The sequence below is a fragment of the Vitis riparia genome, chromosome 19 (genome assembly GCF_004353265.1).
Source record: "Vitis riparia cultivar Riparia Gloire de Montpellier isolate 1030 chromosome 19, EGFV_Vit.rip_1.0, whole genome shotgun sequence".
Taxonomy (NCBI): Eukaryota; Viridiplantae; Streptophyta; class Magnoliopsida; order Vitales; family Vitaceae; genus Vitis; species Vitis riparia.
In genome coordinates, this window is record NC_048449.1 from 12,007,926 (window position 1) to 12,022,724 (window position 14,799).

General features: G+C 32.6%; 1 protein-coding gene across 2 annotated transcripts in view; it reads right to left on the minus strand.

Moving 5' to 3' along the window:
* Window positions 1-1,907: 1,907 nt before the first annotated feature.
* Window positions 1,908-14,799, minus strand: part of LOC117909167 (ankyrin repeat-containing protein ITN1-like) — a 90,298-nt gene continuing 77,406 nt past the window's right edge. For both annotated transcript variants that reach the window (XM_034823078.1, XM_034823077.1), the window contains 4 exons: window positions 11,676-11,792; window positions 3,337-3,384; window positions 2,835-3,250; window positions 1,908-2,745 (listed from right to left, as the gene is read on the minus strand). In XM_034823078.1, coding sequence (XP_034678969.1) covers window positions 2,131-2,745; window positions 2,835-3,250; window positions 3,337-3,384; window positions 11,676-11,792 — 1,196 coding nt within the window. In that variant the 3' untranslated portion in view covers window positions 1,908-2,130. The remainder of the gene's footprint in view (window positions 2,746-2,834; window positions 3,251-3,336; window positions 3,385-11,675; window positions 11,793-14,799) is intronic.

Genomic DNA, 14,799 nt, shown 5'->3' on the forward strand with positions numbered 1-14,799 from the left:
ACCATGGGGAGAAAAGTCTATGTTGCATTGGTTGTGAGTGTTGTAAGTCAAGCAACCTTGGAAGTATACTTGGGCATTGTTTTAATGATTCTTTCAACTAAGTATATGCCTATTTACATGAAAAGAATCTTATCTAAATCATTTGGTTGTAAGGATATATATATAAAGAGCAATTAGAGAGAGAGGAACCTTATTAAGGTGGTTCTTGTTCATTTGAAGCAAGAAACCTTTTTGGTATAAATCCTTGCTTTGACCCTAAATCTGAAAGCATAAGTTCAAAGCCTTGTTGGTGAGTTATATCTGAAAGTGGTGATCCTAGTGAATCTCTAGGTTTGAGGTTTTCTTTCCTTTAATTTTCTATCTTTTAAACTTTGTGTGTGTATGTCTTTTTTATTTATAAAATCAATTTTCTAATCTTTTAGCTGACATTCACACTCCTAAAGCTATTACCTCAGTTGCTACCAATTTAAAGTTCCTTGTGGAGGCAACCTAACAACTATACAACTATTAATTAATTTTATTTTTATTTTTGGTTAAGGAGTTTAGAGTTTCAATGAATGATCTAGTTTAATTTCTCTTTTTAAAACTTAACTATTAAATATATTTCCAAGTTTTGATAAAAGAAATGAATTAAAGAATGACAAACCAAGAATTAGTGTAGTCACTAGGGAACTTTCAACATTGACGACTCTAAAGGTATTTTTGTGTAGATGCTTGTTGTTTTAGAAGCTTAACAAGTATATTTCACCCATTCCCCACCTATCTTTTAGTTGGATTTTTTTCTTTTTTGACTTAATTTGTTTTCTTTGGATTTTCTTTTTCTGCTCAGTTTTCACTTTTAGTTGTTAAATCCAACATTTCAAACATTTTCTTTTAAGTGATATGATGCATTAGGGAAATGATTTTAAAGGAAGAGTACTAAGAGTGCATTTGGGAGTGATTCTACGAAGCATTTTTAACATTTCTAACACTTGAGTGATAAAAATGTTCAAGTGTTATGAATATTAAAAGTGTTTCCTAGAATCACTACCAAACGGGTTCTAAGTAATCAACTAGAAGAAACAATTTTAAAGGAAGGACACTAAGTAATCAGCCAAAAAAAATGATTTTCCAACATTTCAAACATTTTCTTTAAAGTGATATGATGCATTAGGGAAATGATTTTAAAGGAAGGGTACTAAGAGTGCATTTGGGAGTGATTCTACGAAACATTTTTAACATTTCTAACACTTGAGTGATAAAAATGTTCAAGTGTTATGAATATTAAAAGTGTTTCCTAGAATCACTACCAAACAGGTTCTAAGTAATCAACTAGAAGAAACAATTTTAAAGGAAGGACACTAAGTAATCAGCCAAAAAAAAAATGATTTTAGAGGGAGGACACTAAGTAATCAACCAACCCCTAGTTATCCTTTTGACTAGATCTACATTTTGTTCATCAATCTACATTTTGACTTTCATTTTAAAATCTTTCCATCTATAAAAATCTCTCTCTCTATGTATATATATATATATATATATATATATATATATATATATATATATATATATATATATATATATATATATATGCCTAGATTGCCTAATCATCTATTTGTTCATTGTCTATAACTTCTTGCCTGATTATCAATTTAGATGTTCATATTTGCATATATTTATTCATTCTACCATGTATTTTGTTGGCTTATTTGTAATGTATACAATTTTGATGAAATGTTTGATTATTTGAAAACCAAATTTCCCCTAACCCACTAATAAAAAGCAAGTAAAAGTCCGACCAAGAGGGGTGTTCTTGGCCGGTGGCCTTCCTGATAAGTCACCTTAGCCGTAGACTAGATTTAGATTTTGCAATTAGTACCTTTCTTTTCCTTCTAGGAATCACTATCATCTTGACTAATCTAGCCATGTACCAAAAAGTCAATTTTGCCAAGTTTAAGAAGTTTGCTTTAAGCCTGTTCATCATAGTTGACAGAAGTTAGAATTACAATGAAATATCTAGGAGAAAATGTCCGCAGGAGCAGAGAGAGAGAGAGAGAGAGAGAGAGAGAGAAGGCAATACATTCAGTCATGAATTTGATGCAAATTCCAAAGTACGTAATTGTGTCGAATACTCTCACCACGATTGTCGATCTATCGGATCAGACGATTACTATGTTTGCCAAAAATGCCTGGGCCGTATGTGGAATAAATCAATTCCACAAGGAAGGGAAACTGCAAAATTCCGTACAAGGTCACTGGCACACAGGCTAATGCAGCCAAGGTAATAAGAATCCATGCCTTCTTTTCACCAAAGAGAAGATAGATTGCGCCACTGTAGGCTATCATCATGAATGTCACGGAGAGGAATAGAGTAACAAGGCCAAATATCAACCTCCTGGGAAGGGCAAAAAGAAAATCATCTTCTGCATATCGTGTCGTGAGAATGGATAGGCTTATCAGCACCGAAGCAATGGATAAGAAGAGGGAAAGCGCATCCGAAACTGCAAAAACTTTGAAGGCAATTTCTTTGGAGAAATTTGGTATGCCAGTATCATCATGGTTGCCACCCGGGATGGTAATTGCTGCTGCAAACACTACAGTAGCAATAAGCGCTGCTGCCAATGTGTAAAATTTTGCTGTGCCTTTCATCCATTTCTCCCCTTCTTTTATCAACTTTTTATGTTCCTTTATAAATACCATTTTCGGTTTTTCTTCGTCATTGTTCTCAGATTCACTGAAGGCTCTCGGTGCATATTTTTCAATTTCCTGTGTAAAAATCAAAAAGTTTCTAAGATACAGAAAAAGAGTGGATATGTATAAGAAAATTAATTGCCCTTCAAAACAAAAATTATTACCTTAAACCAATGTAACTCGCGTTGCATTTGTAGAGCTGCACCAGAAACGAGACTGAGCCGGTGCGGAGGGGCCAATTTTCCAGCCAAATGCAAGATGTTATTTGAATCATCTTTGGTTCGTATAATAAGTTGTCTATGCATACCGGTTTCACAGATGAGGTTGAAAATCTTTTCATTACGATTTAATACTACCGATTTGAATACACCCTCATCCAGATACTCGAGTGCAAAAGGATATGACTTTATAATCTCTTCCAGAATCTCGGGAATCCCATATTTTGCCCCAGTAATGAAGGATTGTTCAAATATTTCCTGTGCTCTTGATACTTTCAAAATTTCAGTACATAGGTGGTTAAGCAATTGAAGAGTCCAAGAATGTATTGTTTTTGTTTCTTGGATGTGCTTGATGGGTGGTACTGCAATTAAAATTATATTAAGGACAACATAACATTGCATTCAAAACTTTTGCATGCTTTAGTGGTAGTTTTGTTGCGTCCCTTACCTAACCATCCAACCAGTTCCCAGAATATTGCATTCACCTTTCGGCAAGCTGTGTGCAACGTAAAATTGAAGCAGTTCAGATGCAAAAGCAGGACTAACAGAAGAAAAAACAAAAAAGCAACCCTGAACCAAGTACCAATTAAGCACTAATCTAAATTAAAGTGATTGTGAGAAGTTGCCAACTCATATTAGCTGGTGTAAAGTTTTTTTGGGATTCAATAGGTTTCATATGTTTCCCTTAAACCGTCACACTTTAATTTAAAGGCTAGAATCAAGAAGCTTAAGGAAACTTGGTACAAGCTCAATTACTCGACTTCTTATTAATTAACCAGGAGCATCAGGTGACAAGATATTCACAAAATCTATCAGAGCAATGAAAATTGTGTATCCTGCATAAATCTCTGAGTAGTAGAGTATTTATCCATTGGAATTTGATTGTAGAGCTGATTTCAAATCCATTACTCGAACTTAAAAGGAAAAAAAAAATGAAGACAATTTTATGAGGACAAATTAAAATTGTGAGGACCTCGAATTCAACAAATTAGCATTTCTCGACTGGGTGCAATTTGGCAAATTGGTTTGACCTAACTCGAATCTCGATGAAGTTGAGAAACCATTTTTAGTACTCAAGTTACGATTTGGTCGAGTTTCTCAACCAAAAGTTAATTTTGGTTGAGCTCAATTTTGGGCTGAGTTCAGACCAATGCTTCAACAATCTAAGTTGAATTAAACTCCATTAATATTTTATAATATTTGGAAGGAAATTATTTAGGAAGCCTCTTAAGCAAGCCAGAAAGGTATCTTGTCCTTTGTAGCCTATGCATTCAAAAGTATAGGGCCCAATGAACATGAGACCCAAGCATGGTGCCTACTACTTCTTCACATTTACGGTGGTTATATCTACAAGTCCAAAGAATTGCATTGATTTAGATGTTACATGAATATTGTAAAAAATTGAAACGAAAAAACTATTACAGCATTAAGGATAAATCATGGACATGAGTATCCATTGAAGAGTTTAAAAAATCTCTATGATGAAAAGGAAATCCAAAGAACAATCAATAACTTCAAGGACTCCATAGTAAAATGGTTGAACTAAAAAAGTAACCATAAACTTTTGGATATGGTTCACTCAAAAAGGCACAAGCCAACTATCTAACTTCTTTTAGGGTGGGAAAGGAGGGTTATTATTTTGATTGCAACTTAAATCTTGAATAGAGTGCCCTCAAAATCAATTACTTCAAATCCATATAGTTAAGAAGCCAAACCTAACTCACTTGTGATCCTAAGGGTTAGCAGGTTTAGTTCATGTAAATTCTCATAGATATTGTGCTATAAAGGAAACAAGTGCACTTTCATTAGATATTCTAATAAATCAAAGGTTGTGTGATGCTTAGTGAACAAATCAATGGGATTATAATTGAAATTAAGTCATATGAAGTTAATTTCTTATAGGATGATATTTTGAGTAGAGGAGAATTTAATAGGAGTCTCAATTTATTTGAGGCAATTAAGCCAAAGAAAAATACTATGATATCTCATATCCAATAGGAGAAAAAGTTGTTGACATTATATATATATATATAAGCTTCTCTTAATTATTTAGACACATTTTAATGTTATGAGGGCTCTTTGAGCCCAAAGTGGATAGAATATATTTACACTGTTGGGAGTGAGTCGTTACAAATGGTATCAAAGTGTATCCTCAACCATGGTATTAGAGTTTGTTTGTTTGGTCCTGTAATCCTATGGGAAGCAACGAGGACTTTATGTTTTCATGGGGGTGATTTTGATATCCTACATTAAATAAGGGAAAAAGTTCTTAGCATTATATATGTAAGAGCTCTTCTTAACCATGCAAATGTGTTTTAAATCTCCGAGGTCCCTTTGAGTTCAGAGTAAAAAATATCTACTTGATTGGGAGTGAGTTGTTATAGATGTTAAAGATCTTGATAGTGATATGAGTGACTCGATAAGATAGTAACTTTGAGTAGTGACTTGCCACCTACTAGATTATGCCACTAAGCGGGATTTTACCATTACATACTAATTCACTAGATTTAGATGTGTGTGGAAAAAAACTTGGAACTATCTCATCAGTGTAATTGTGGGCATTAAGGTGAAGCTTTCATGTTTGCATCATAAGATCATGGTGTTGGGATAGATTCTTTAAAAGCATGATATGATGTAACCATAAATGGGGTTCATTAATACTTACATTATGACTTTGATTTTCTATTTACTATCCTATTTATGAATTATGTATGTTAAGCATTCAAACCTACATCACTTGCATGTACATGACTTGAGTGAATTAGGAGTTACATAGAAAATCTAAGTCATAGATTCCTTGCAAGTTAATGACTCATTCACAACTGGTTCATAGACTTCAATAATCCATTTGAGGCTATAGTGCACTACCTCTTTATTGGAAGGATGACTTGCCCTAGTCATTAGGATGGGTTTCCCATGGTGAGTATACTAGTGTGTTTAGTTATGTTGGGAAACCTAGATCTCCCCATTCCCATAACCCTAGATTGTATAAGTGCATGCAAAATACCCTAGGGCTCTAAATCCTATGCAATAGAAGCAAAAATCAAAATTTTAACGTTCTATAATCTAAAGAAAAGTCATTAAAAACTTTAAGAAAATAAAAGGCTGATCTTAATAGAGAAAACACCTAAGAGGGAGGGGGGTGAATTGGGTTTTAATAATTTTTTACCAAGGAATATGAGTTTGAGTGGGAACTACTAGGACCCGTAGGGAAGTACTGGCTCCCTTAAAATCCAATTTTAAAGTTGACTCAAAATCTAACTATAAAGAGTCAACTACACTTTAGTATCCTTATGATATTAGATCGAGATAAAAAAATTCAGTCTGTGACATTTTAACAATTGCATGCAAGCTCCCCATGAATTGGTATTCATAATTTAACAAGATGAATGTTATCAACCTCTCAAGACTACCTTTACAATCCTTGAGTCGTAGATCCTCCTATTATATGATCAATTGACATACTATATCTCTCCAAGAGCATACGTCAAATTCCACTTAAGGAATTATTGTAGCCACAATTTTCATGCGCACATGTCCTTAGGATCACTTAAGGGGACATAATGTCTCAAACCCTTAAGATATCATGGTGCTTATCTTGAGAATACCTATTATCACATGCCTCAATCATAGTGACCCAATTTATAGAGAATATATGACCACTTTAAGGTCTCACTCATGGTCAAAGCCATTGAAGACCTTAGCACTAGATCAATATTCTCTCAAGGTTGGGAACTTATACAACATAGCAGCTTGGTGAAGTCAAGACTACCTAATGACCAATGTCTGACTCATTGTAAATCTTATCTAATGTGTAACCTATTAGAATTGAGCCCTAAAAAGAATAACATGATGTAATAGATAGAGATTTATTTATAAATTTATTTATTTATATTTTTTTATTTCTCTTTATTATTTCATTGACATGAATTGGTTAATTAGATGACCTTGTATCGTTAATTAATCAATTATGACCCATTTTAGACAAGATTAAGTGACCCAAGCCTTAGTGGGCTCAAGTCATTTAAGCCTAGTAGGAAAACACTATAAATACCCTCTAAGGGTTACGGTTCCAATCACTTTTTGAGAGACAATCATCTTCTACATCGAGAGAGAGAGAGCTTAGGATTCCTCTCTTCCAAAACCCACATTTTGGAGTGCTAAGATCATGGATCAAGTCATCAAGCAAAATATTTTTGGTGTATGAGACCTTTGGACTCTTTAGGCTTCATCTTCATTAAGCAGAATTGATTTGAGAACCATTCAAATCAAAGGTAAAGTTTGTTAGCCCAAGGGTTCTTCTAATCGCGTTTTGATGATAACAAACCATGGTTAAATTATTAATTGGTTTGAATTATAAAGAATTTCAAGTATTAGTTTGGAAATTCATCAAAGGACCCAATGGAAGCAAGATCAAGAAAATTGGAAGGCCCTTTAATAATAGGAAACATATGTAAGATGAATACATGGTGCACTTAGAATTTCATATCTTTTCATGCTCTTTAAAAACTTGGTATAGGCATTAAAGTTACATTTCCGTCAAAACCCAAATTTTATCAAATGAACTTTAGGAAAATTGTTTCAAATTTGGCATATTAATTTACCTAAATACCTTGCTTAAGTGTTAGAAAAGAAAAGAATAAAAAAATAAGAAAAAAAGGTTTTCAAGCCAAAAATGGTGAATTGGTCAACCGACTCAACTGGCTAGGTCACTGGTCGATCGATTACACCTTCTTGATCAAGGTCTAGTTCAGAAATGCAAAAATATTCTCTCTCTTCTTGTAGCTTTGCATTCCTGGTCGAGGGATATGCCTTCTCGGTCGAGATCCGATCGAGGTTTGGTCAAGGATCAGTCGAGGCATAAAATGGTGAATTGGTCAACCGACTCAACTGGCTAGGTCACTGGTCGATCGATTACACCTTCTTGATCAAGGTCTAGTTCAGAAATGCAAAAATATTATCTCTCTTCTTGTAGCTTTGCATTCCTGGTCGAGGGATATGCCTTCTCGGTCGAGATCCGATCAAGGTTTGGTCAAGGATCAGTCGAGGCGTAACGATCACCTACCATGCATTTATTGTCCAATGGCTTGTAGACCCTGTTGACCCTCAACTCAAATGATCAAGGCTAATTTTTGGCATTTTTGTCTGTCGAGTCTCAAAACCTATAAATTGAGAACTCCACTTCATTTATGAGGTAGAGAACACCTGCATTTATTTGTCTACCTACTTGTTCTTGCCTCAAAATCTCTCATTCTTTCCTTAGTGCATTAAATCTCCATTTGCATATTCCTTATTGCACCTTTGTGATTCTTCCTAGCATTTAAGTTGTATTTGAGCCCTTGTTAAGCTAGTCACTTGAGCTAAGAGGTAAGTCTATATAAACTCCTTAAAGGGTTCAAGGCTTAGTACTTTTCATCCATTCAATCTTCTATCTTAATATCTATCCCCACGGAAAGGATTCTAACATCCTTATGTGTTAGCATACAGGAAAGAGATCTATCAGGCTAAAGATCATGAGGTATTTGAGATCTAAATTAACCTTTTCACCAATTAGATTTAATTCCTTGAGCACTTAAATCTAATATTCATTGTTTTGAATTCTCCCATTACATAGTTCTAGCATTTCTACTAAGATAGTAGCATGCACCTAATGATCTAAGGCTTGAAGTTAAGTAATCTAGGTGTTCCAACACATGAGAAGCCTCAATTAATAAAGCTCTCTTATCCATACTTGTGAAATATGGAAAACTACAGTGAAATAACAGATGTAGTTTATTAGCAAGAACTCTATTTGAGAATTCATTGAACAATTGTTAAGACATAAGACCTTAAGGAATAAGTAGGTTTTTTAAGGTCAAACTTAAGGTAAATGATGCAAGGTGTTAAACTTAACTCATCAAGAAAGGATACAACCAAAATGAGAGTGTAGAGTATAAAAATAAAACTAAAAAAAGAACTTCTCATGAGAAGTGAGGTTTGCCTCAACTCTCCTTATTCAAACCATTATCACATCTTTGGATTTTAAACTATATCAAATAAACGTTCAAATTGTTTTTCTTAATGGAGAACTAAATAAGAAGATCTATATAGATCAACTGACTTGTTTTATGACAACTAAATAGAAAGGCAAAGTTAACAACTACAAAGGTCCATTTATAACCTACAATAATCATCTAAACAATGGTATATTACACTAATGGGTTTATGATGGTCTAAGAACACTATTGCATGTTTGTTAAATGGTGTAAGGGTAGATTCTATATTCCAGTTTTTGTATACAAATGAAATGTTGGTTAAGGAGGATAATGCGATGGTTGCCTTTAAAGTGTGGTGGTCATCAACTTTTAAAATGAACAACATGCTTAAAGAAAACTATGTGATCAAAGTTATGATCCTAATAAATCAATCAATGAGACTTTTTGGTTTGTTTTACAAATCATACACAACGAATATTCTTGAAAAAAATTCTAGATGTAAGATTGAAAATCTATGGGCATTCATATAGATGGGCATTCATATAGAGAAAGATAATACCTTAAGCTTTAACATGTGTTGTAAGACTTTAGATGAATAGGAAAAGATCACTCAAGGTTCCCATATATACTAGCATTGTTAGTAGCTTAAAGTATCCAATGATGTGTACATGAACTAATATATGTTATATAATTAGGTTAGTAGCTTCCAATTAGATCTAAACCTTGCTTACGGAAAAACAATGAACTGGATGATTTCGTACCTCAAAGTCACCATAGGCTATATTTGGTATTGAGGATTGAATTTGGACTTGATTAGCTATAACAATGATAATTGAGGTAGCATCCTAAATGAACCCAAATCTACATATGGTTATAATTGTATATATGTTCTATGATGTTAGCATATATTGGTGAAATAGAAAAAAATCATGTATAACATTGTCTACCATGCATGAAGTTAGGAGTATACTACTTGTCGTTTAGGAAAGTGACTAGTTTATGATGTTCATACATATTTTTCATAGTATTGCTTCTTCTTTTGAGCATACTACTATTTATTGTGATAGCATGGAAACTTTAGCCTATGTCAAAGACCCCCCCAAGTATCATAGTTGAACCAAACACATCAATCTTAAATATTAGTTTATATGAGACATGGTTACATAGGAACATATTTCTACTTGATGCATGGTTAAAAATCCCACCCTCACCCCCCACCCCCGTTGACTAAGCTAATACGTAAAGATGTTTATTAGGGTCAAGTTGAGAGCATTGGATTATGTAGATCATGATTACATAGGAGTTATTTTGAGAGCATTGGGTCATGTAAATTATGATTACATATTATATATTTCAATTAATCATTATACCTATGATTTATTCATTGTCCAATCTTGTTTGATGGTGGCCTTTAATTATTTATTTTACTTTATCGACATGCACTTTCATTACTTTGCACAACTGAAACATAATGAGTCCAAACCACTTAGATAGTGTGTTAGGTCATTGATATTTATAATACTCCTTTTTGTATCGAATATGACTTACATGTTAGTAGCGACCAAGTATAGATAGTCCTATAGTCCACATTTGTAATGGAGTCAATTGCCAAATCTTGTTAATGTAGTGCTTGATTTAGTAAGCATATGCAAAACTTGAGTTCTTTGCTTGATGCAATTAAACTAAGATTTGTACGATATAGAAGATCTAAGGTACACTCATAATGAAGATCTCCATGTTAGCATGTATTTTCATACTATATCTTCTTGGCAATCAAACAAGAATGAATGAATATATTCCTAGCTACTTCCTCATCCTATGCATTAATCTTATAGGTCATTATATAGTATAACTTTTCTGCCCTTGTGATTTTCAGTCATAAGTTACAAGTTGGTGTAGTTTGAAATATTTTTCTAAGGGGATTGACCATGTTTAACTCAATGTGAATAAATCTGTTTAAGATATAACGAGACACCTTTTAGGGATGAATTACAGTGGTTAAGATGAAATTTAGTTTAATACTCTTACACCTTTCTTATCAATGTGTTCAAAAGTTGTACGATCCATTAGTCAATATAAACATGGATGATAATGATATAGTTGAGAGAAATGCATGATGTTATTTTGCCTACTATGCATGAGTGGGAGACAATGGAGTTTCTATTTCATGAGATACTCTTAGTAGGACTTCATCAACTAAGAACTTGAGAGTAAGTCGCATACTTATCAGTTAAGATTCCTCATGGGATGAAAGTTTAGTTAAGATTCCTTTTGTGGGAGGAGGTTCATATTTAGATTTTGTGAGAATCTATAAGAGTTGTTTGTCTTTTTGCAATTCCAATTCTAGTCCTTTTTCATGTTTTCAATTTAGTTTGTGGCAGTTGTTAAATACTTCTACTTTAGTTTTTAGCAATTATAATTTTTTAAAGCTTGCTATTTAGGTTTAGATTTGCTATATGCTTTTTAGATATCTTACTTCCTATTGTATTCTCCTTGGTTTTCCAATTTGATTGTGGAGTTCAAAGATTTTTACCAAAATATGGATCATGGTTTTCAAAGTTAGGAAAAGTATTTAATAAAATTAATTTTTGAATAAGTTTGCAAGCTAAATCTTTCAATTGAACCTAATGAGTTTACGTACTAAATCTCTCATTTTCAGCCTTGGTTGTTTCCACTCTTTTCAATTCAATTAGTTTTTTTTTAATATATATATATATATAATTCATTTTTTGTACCTATATACTCGAGTTTTTGAGTAATTATGAGTTGTATTGTTATATATAGTAGAATTTGACAAACTAAAAATGCTTACCTTTGAACAATCGAGTCCAACAACACATTTGTGTGGATGGTTCATAGCTACCAACTTGACTCTCCATGCCTCCTCTATTAGGTTGACTAAGAAAATGGTTTAATTTCACAGGAACACCTTAAGAATAAAAATGTCAAGAAAAGATAAGGAAAATTATGATTCGTCTAATTTGACTGCAAGACTTAAAGAAAAAGACATAATAATATAATAGTTATTATAATGAATATAATAAAAAGAAAATTTGTCATGTTCTTCCCAATACTCATAAAACCCCTTCCAATGAAACTTTGTAAGCTATACTAATACAAAATAATGGTCCATATAGTAAAAGCTCAATAAATGAATGTTTGATAAATTAATAATCTTACTTATAAAACAAAATCTTTTAGTCTTAACTCAGGCCAATGTACTAAATTAGTAATCTCACTAAATACATAAGATAAAAATATTTTCAAAAATATTTAAGGGCTCAAGAAATATAAACTAATAATTGATGAAGTATAAACAAAAATTCATAGTATAGCAATAGAACTTCATAATATAGTATTAAGTAATTTTTTTATAACTTTTATTTTTCTAAATTCACTTGTTTTAGAATTGTCACATATTTGAAATAGCTTTATCTTTTGCAACATTAAGTTTTGATGCCACATCTTTTTTGGGGAGTCTTTTCTTCTTTTTTTCTTCAGTCTCTTAGGTTTCTATGTATTAACTTTTTACCATGTGTATTATTTTTAAATTTATAAGTCATACATGTACTAATAATGTTTAGTAACAACATAATACTCTTCATCAATTAATAAATATTCATTTATCTATAAATCAATAACCTCGCTAAGATCATAATTTTTCTTGGTCCCAAGAGTATTATTTTATAAGAGTTTTTCTCTATATATCCTTCATTGTAGGAATTTCTTTAGGTTAATTTGACTAAAGTTGTAATTTAAAAAAACATATATAATGGAAATTAAGAGAAATTCAAAAGCTATAAATTAGTGTTTTATATCATTATTTTTTCCTATGAATGCCAAAGCCATTGTCAAATAAGAAAAGTAAATAAAGTAATTAATCAAGTAATTAGTTGAAAGCGAAATAGGTGACTTAAAACTATTGCTTTGGTACATGTTTTTTTGAGATATAGTAGATCATAAGAAATAAAATCCTCTAGCTATGTTTATTTGATATAATAAAAAAGTGAATGTGTGGTTGCTCCACAGGAGAAGACCACATGTTAGCCAAAGAATAAGTAACTAGAAAGCTTACACAAGTGTTAAATGATCAATTTCTCACCTAAGCACATTAATGAGAACTAAATTTTGAATTAAACCATACTCATGCACCCATACTAAGGCCCATGCCTCCATGCGGGGAGACCCTAATTGCTCCATTAAAGGGGAAGTTTAAAAGTGGCTACATCCTCTATGCCATGTTAGTATTCCAAAAACTTAGAAACTTAACCTTTGAGTTGATGTTTATTTGTCTGGTAGTTTCCTCATTCTTCTTACTAACTTGACCTTTGAAGGCTCTACGACCATAAGGAGCCTAGAGTGCTCACTTTAAGTTCCTTATGATTGTAAGGTCCTAAGCATCCATTAAAGTAAGAAAGTGAACTAAGAATTGGAAAAATGGTGTCATCTATGGTGAAGATACAAAAATTCAGCTCACCAAAAAATCACAGTAAAGCTACTAAAAAACACCCCACTCCCAGGCAAGGACCTTCATTTGAGTACTCCTTGAGGTCTACCCAAATTGAAGACCTAACGTTGAAGAAATGAAGTCAACTAAACTTGGTTCCATGCATGATAAGGTTGAAAAGCTTGCATAAAAACCTACAAAAAGCTTGTCCCTTTATAAGAATAACCTGAACCTACAAGGGAAGAAGACCTATAAAAGGAAATCATAAACAATACAGAAAAAAAAGTTCATCCCTCCTTTGAAAAAGCTTTTTTTGAATGCAGAAACCTATTTTTTGTATAAAGAAACCTTCCTTTGTATCCAAAAATTGGTGGAATAAAAATTTTCGATTATCTATTAAGAGTTTTAGCTTCTTCATATGGGAATGCATTAAAAGCCTTGAAGGCATTTTTTAGATCTATAGCCACAATTGGGCAATGGAACACTATGCAACAGAAACTTGGTAGGAAAAGGCAATCATGATAGAAATGAAGTGGAGCAATGAGTGAGAGCAAACCCTTCAATAGATAGAGGAGCTCACTAAAAGAGCGACTAACTCACTCAAGAAAATGTTGCCTTCAGGGTAAGGGTAGACAAATACCAATGTGATTTTTACCAACAACTCTCATTGGCAAGCACCAATAAGATGCAAGTTAATGAATAATAGTCATCGAAGCAATTAGACCAACATATAGATTAAATTAGGAGAGAAAGGTGGGAGAAACCTTATTTCCATTGTAATCTTTTCTTTTCATTATAAACTTTCCCTGATTTCTAGTTTAATGAATTTTCTAGTCTTTTTAATTAATCTTACATTTTAGTTTTTCAATTTCAACTTACAGATTTGCATTTTTAGTTCTTTACTAAATTTTTAACATGCTTAGATAACCTTTAACACTCTAAGGGGTGAGAGGAGCTCAAGTCTCCCATATCTTAGTTTAGTTGTCTATTGGTTTATCTGTGCATTAGTTACAAACAATATGATCTCTATCAGTAGTTATAATGACTAAAATAAGTAACCATGGGGAGAAAAGTCTATGTTGCATTGTTTGTGAGCATTGTAAGTCAAGCAACCTTGGAAGTATACTTGGGCATTGTTTTAATGATTCTTTCAACTAAGTATAGGCCTATTTACATGAAAAGAATCTTATCTAAATCATTTGGTTGTAAGGATATATATATGTAAAGAGGAATTAGAGAGAGATGAACCTTATTAAGGTGGTTCTTGTTCATTTGAAGCAAGAAACCTTTTTGGTATAAATCCTTGCTTTGACCCTAAATCTGAAAGCATAAGTTCAAAGCCTTGTTGGTGAGTTGTATCTGAAAGTGGTGATCCTAGTGAATCTCTAGGTTTGAGGTTTTCTTTCCTTTAATTTTCTATCTTTTAAACTTTGTGTGTGTATGTCTTTTTTATTTATAAAATCAATTTTCTAATCTTTTAGCTGACATT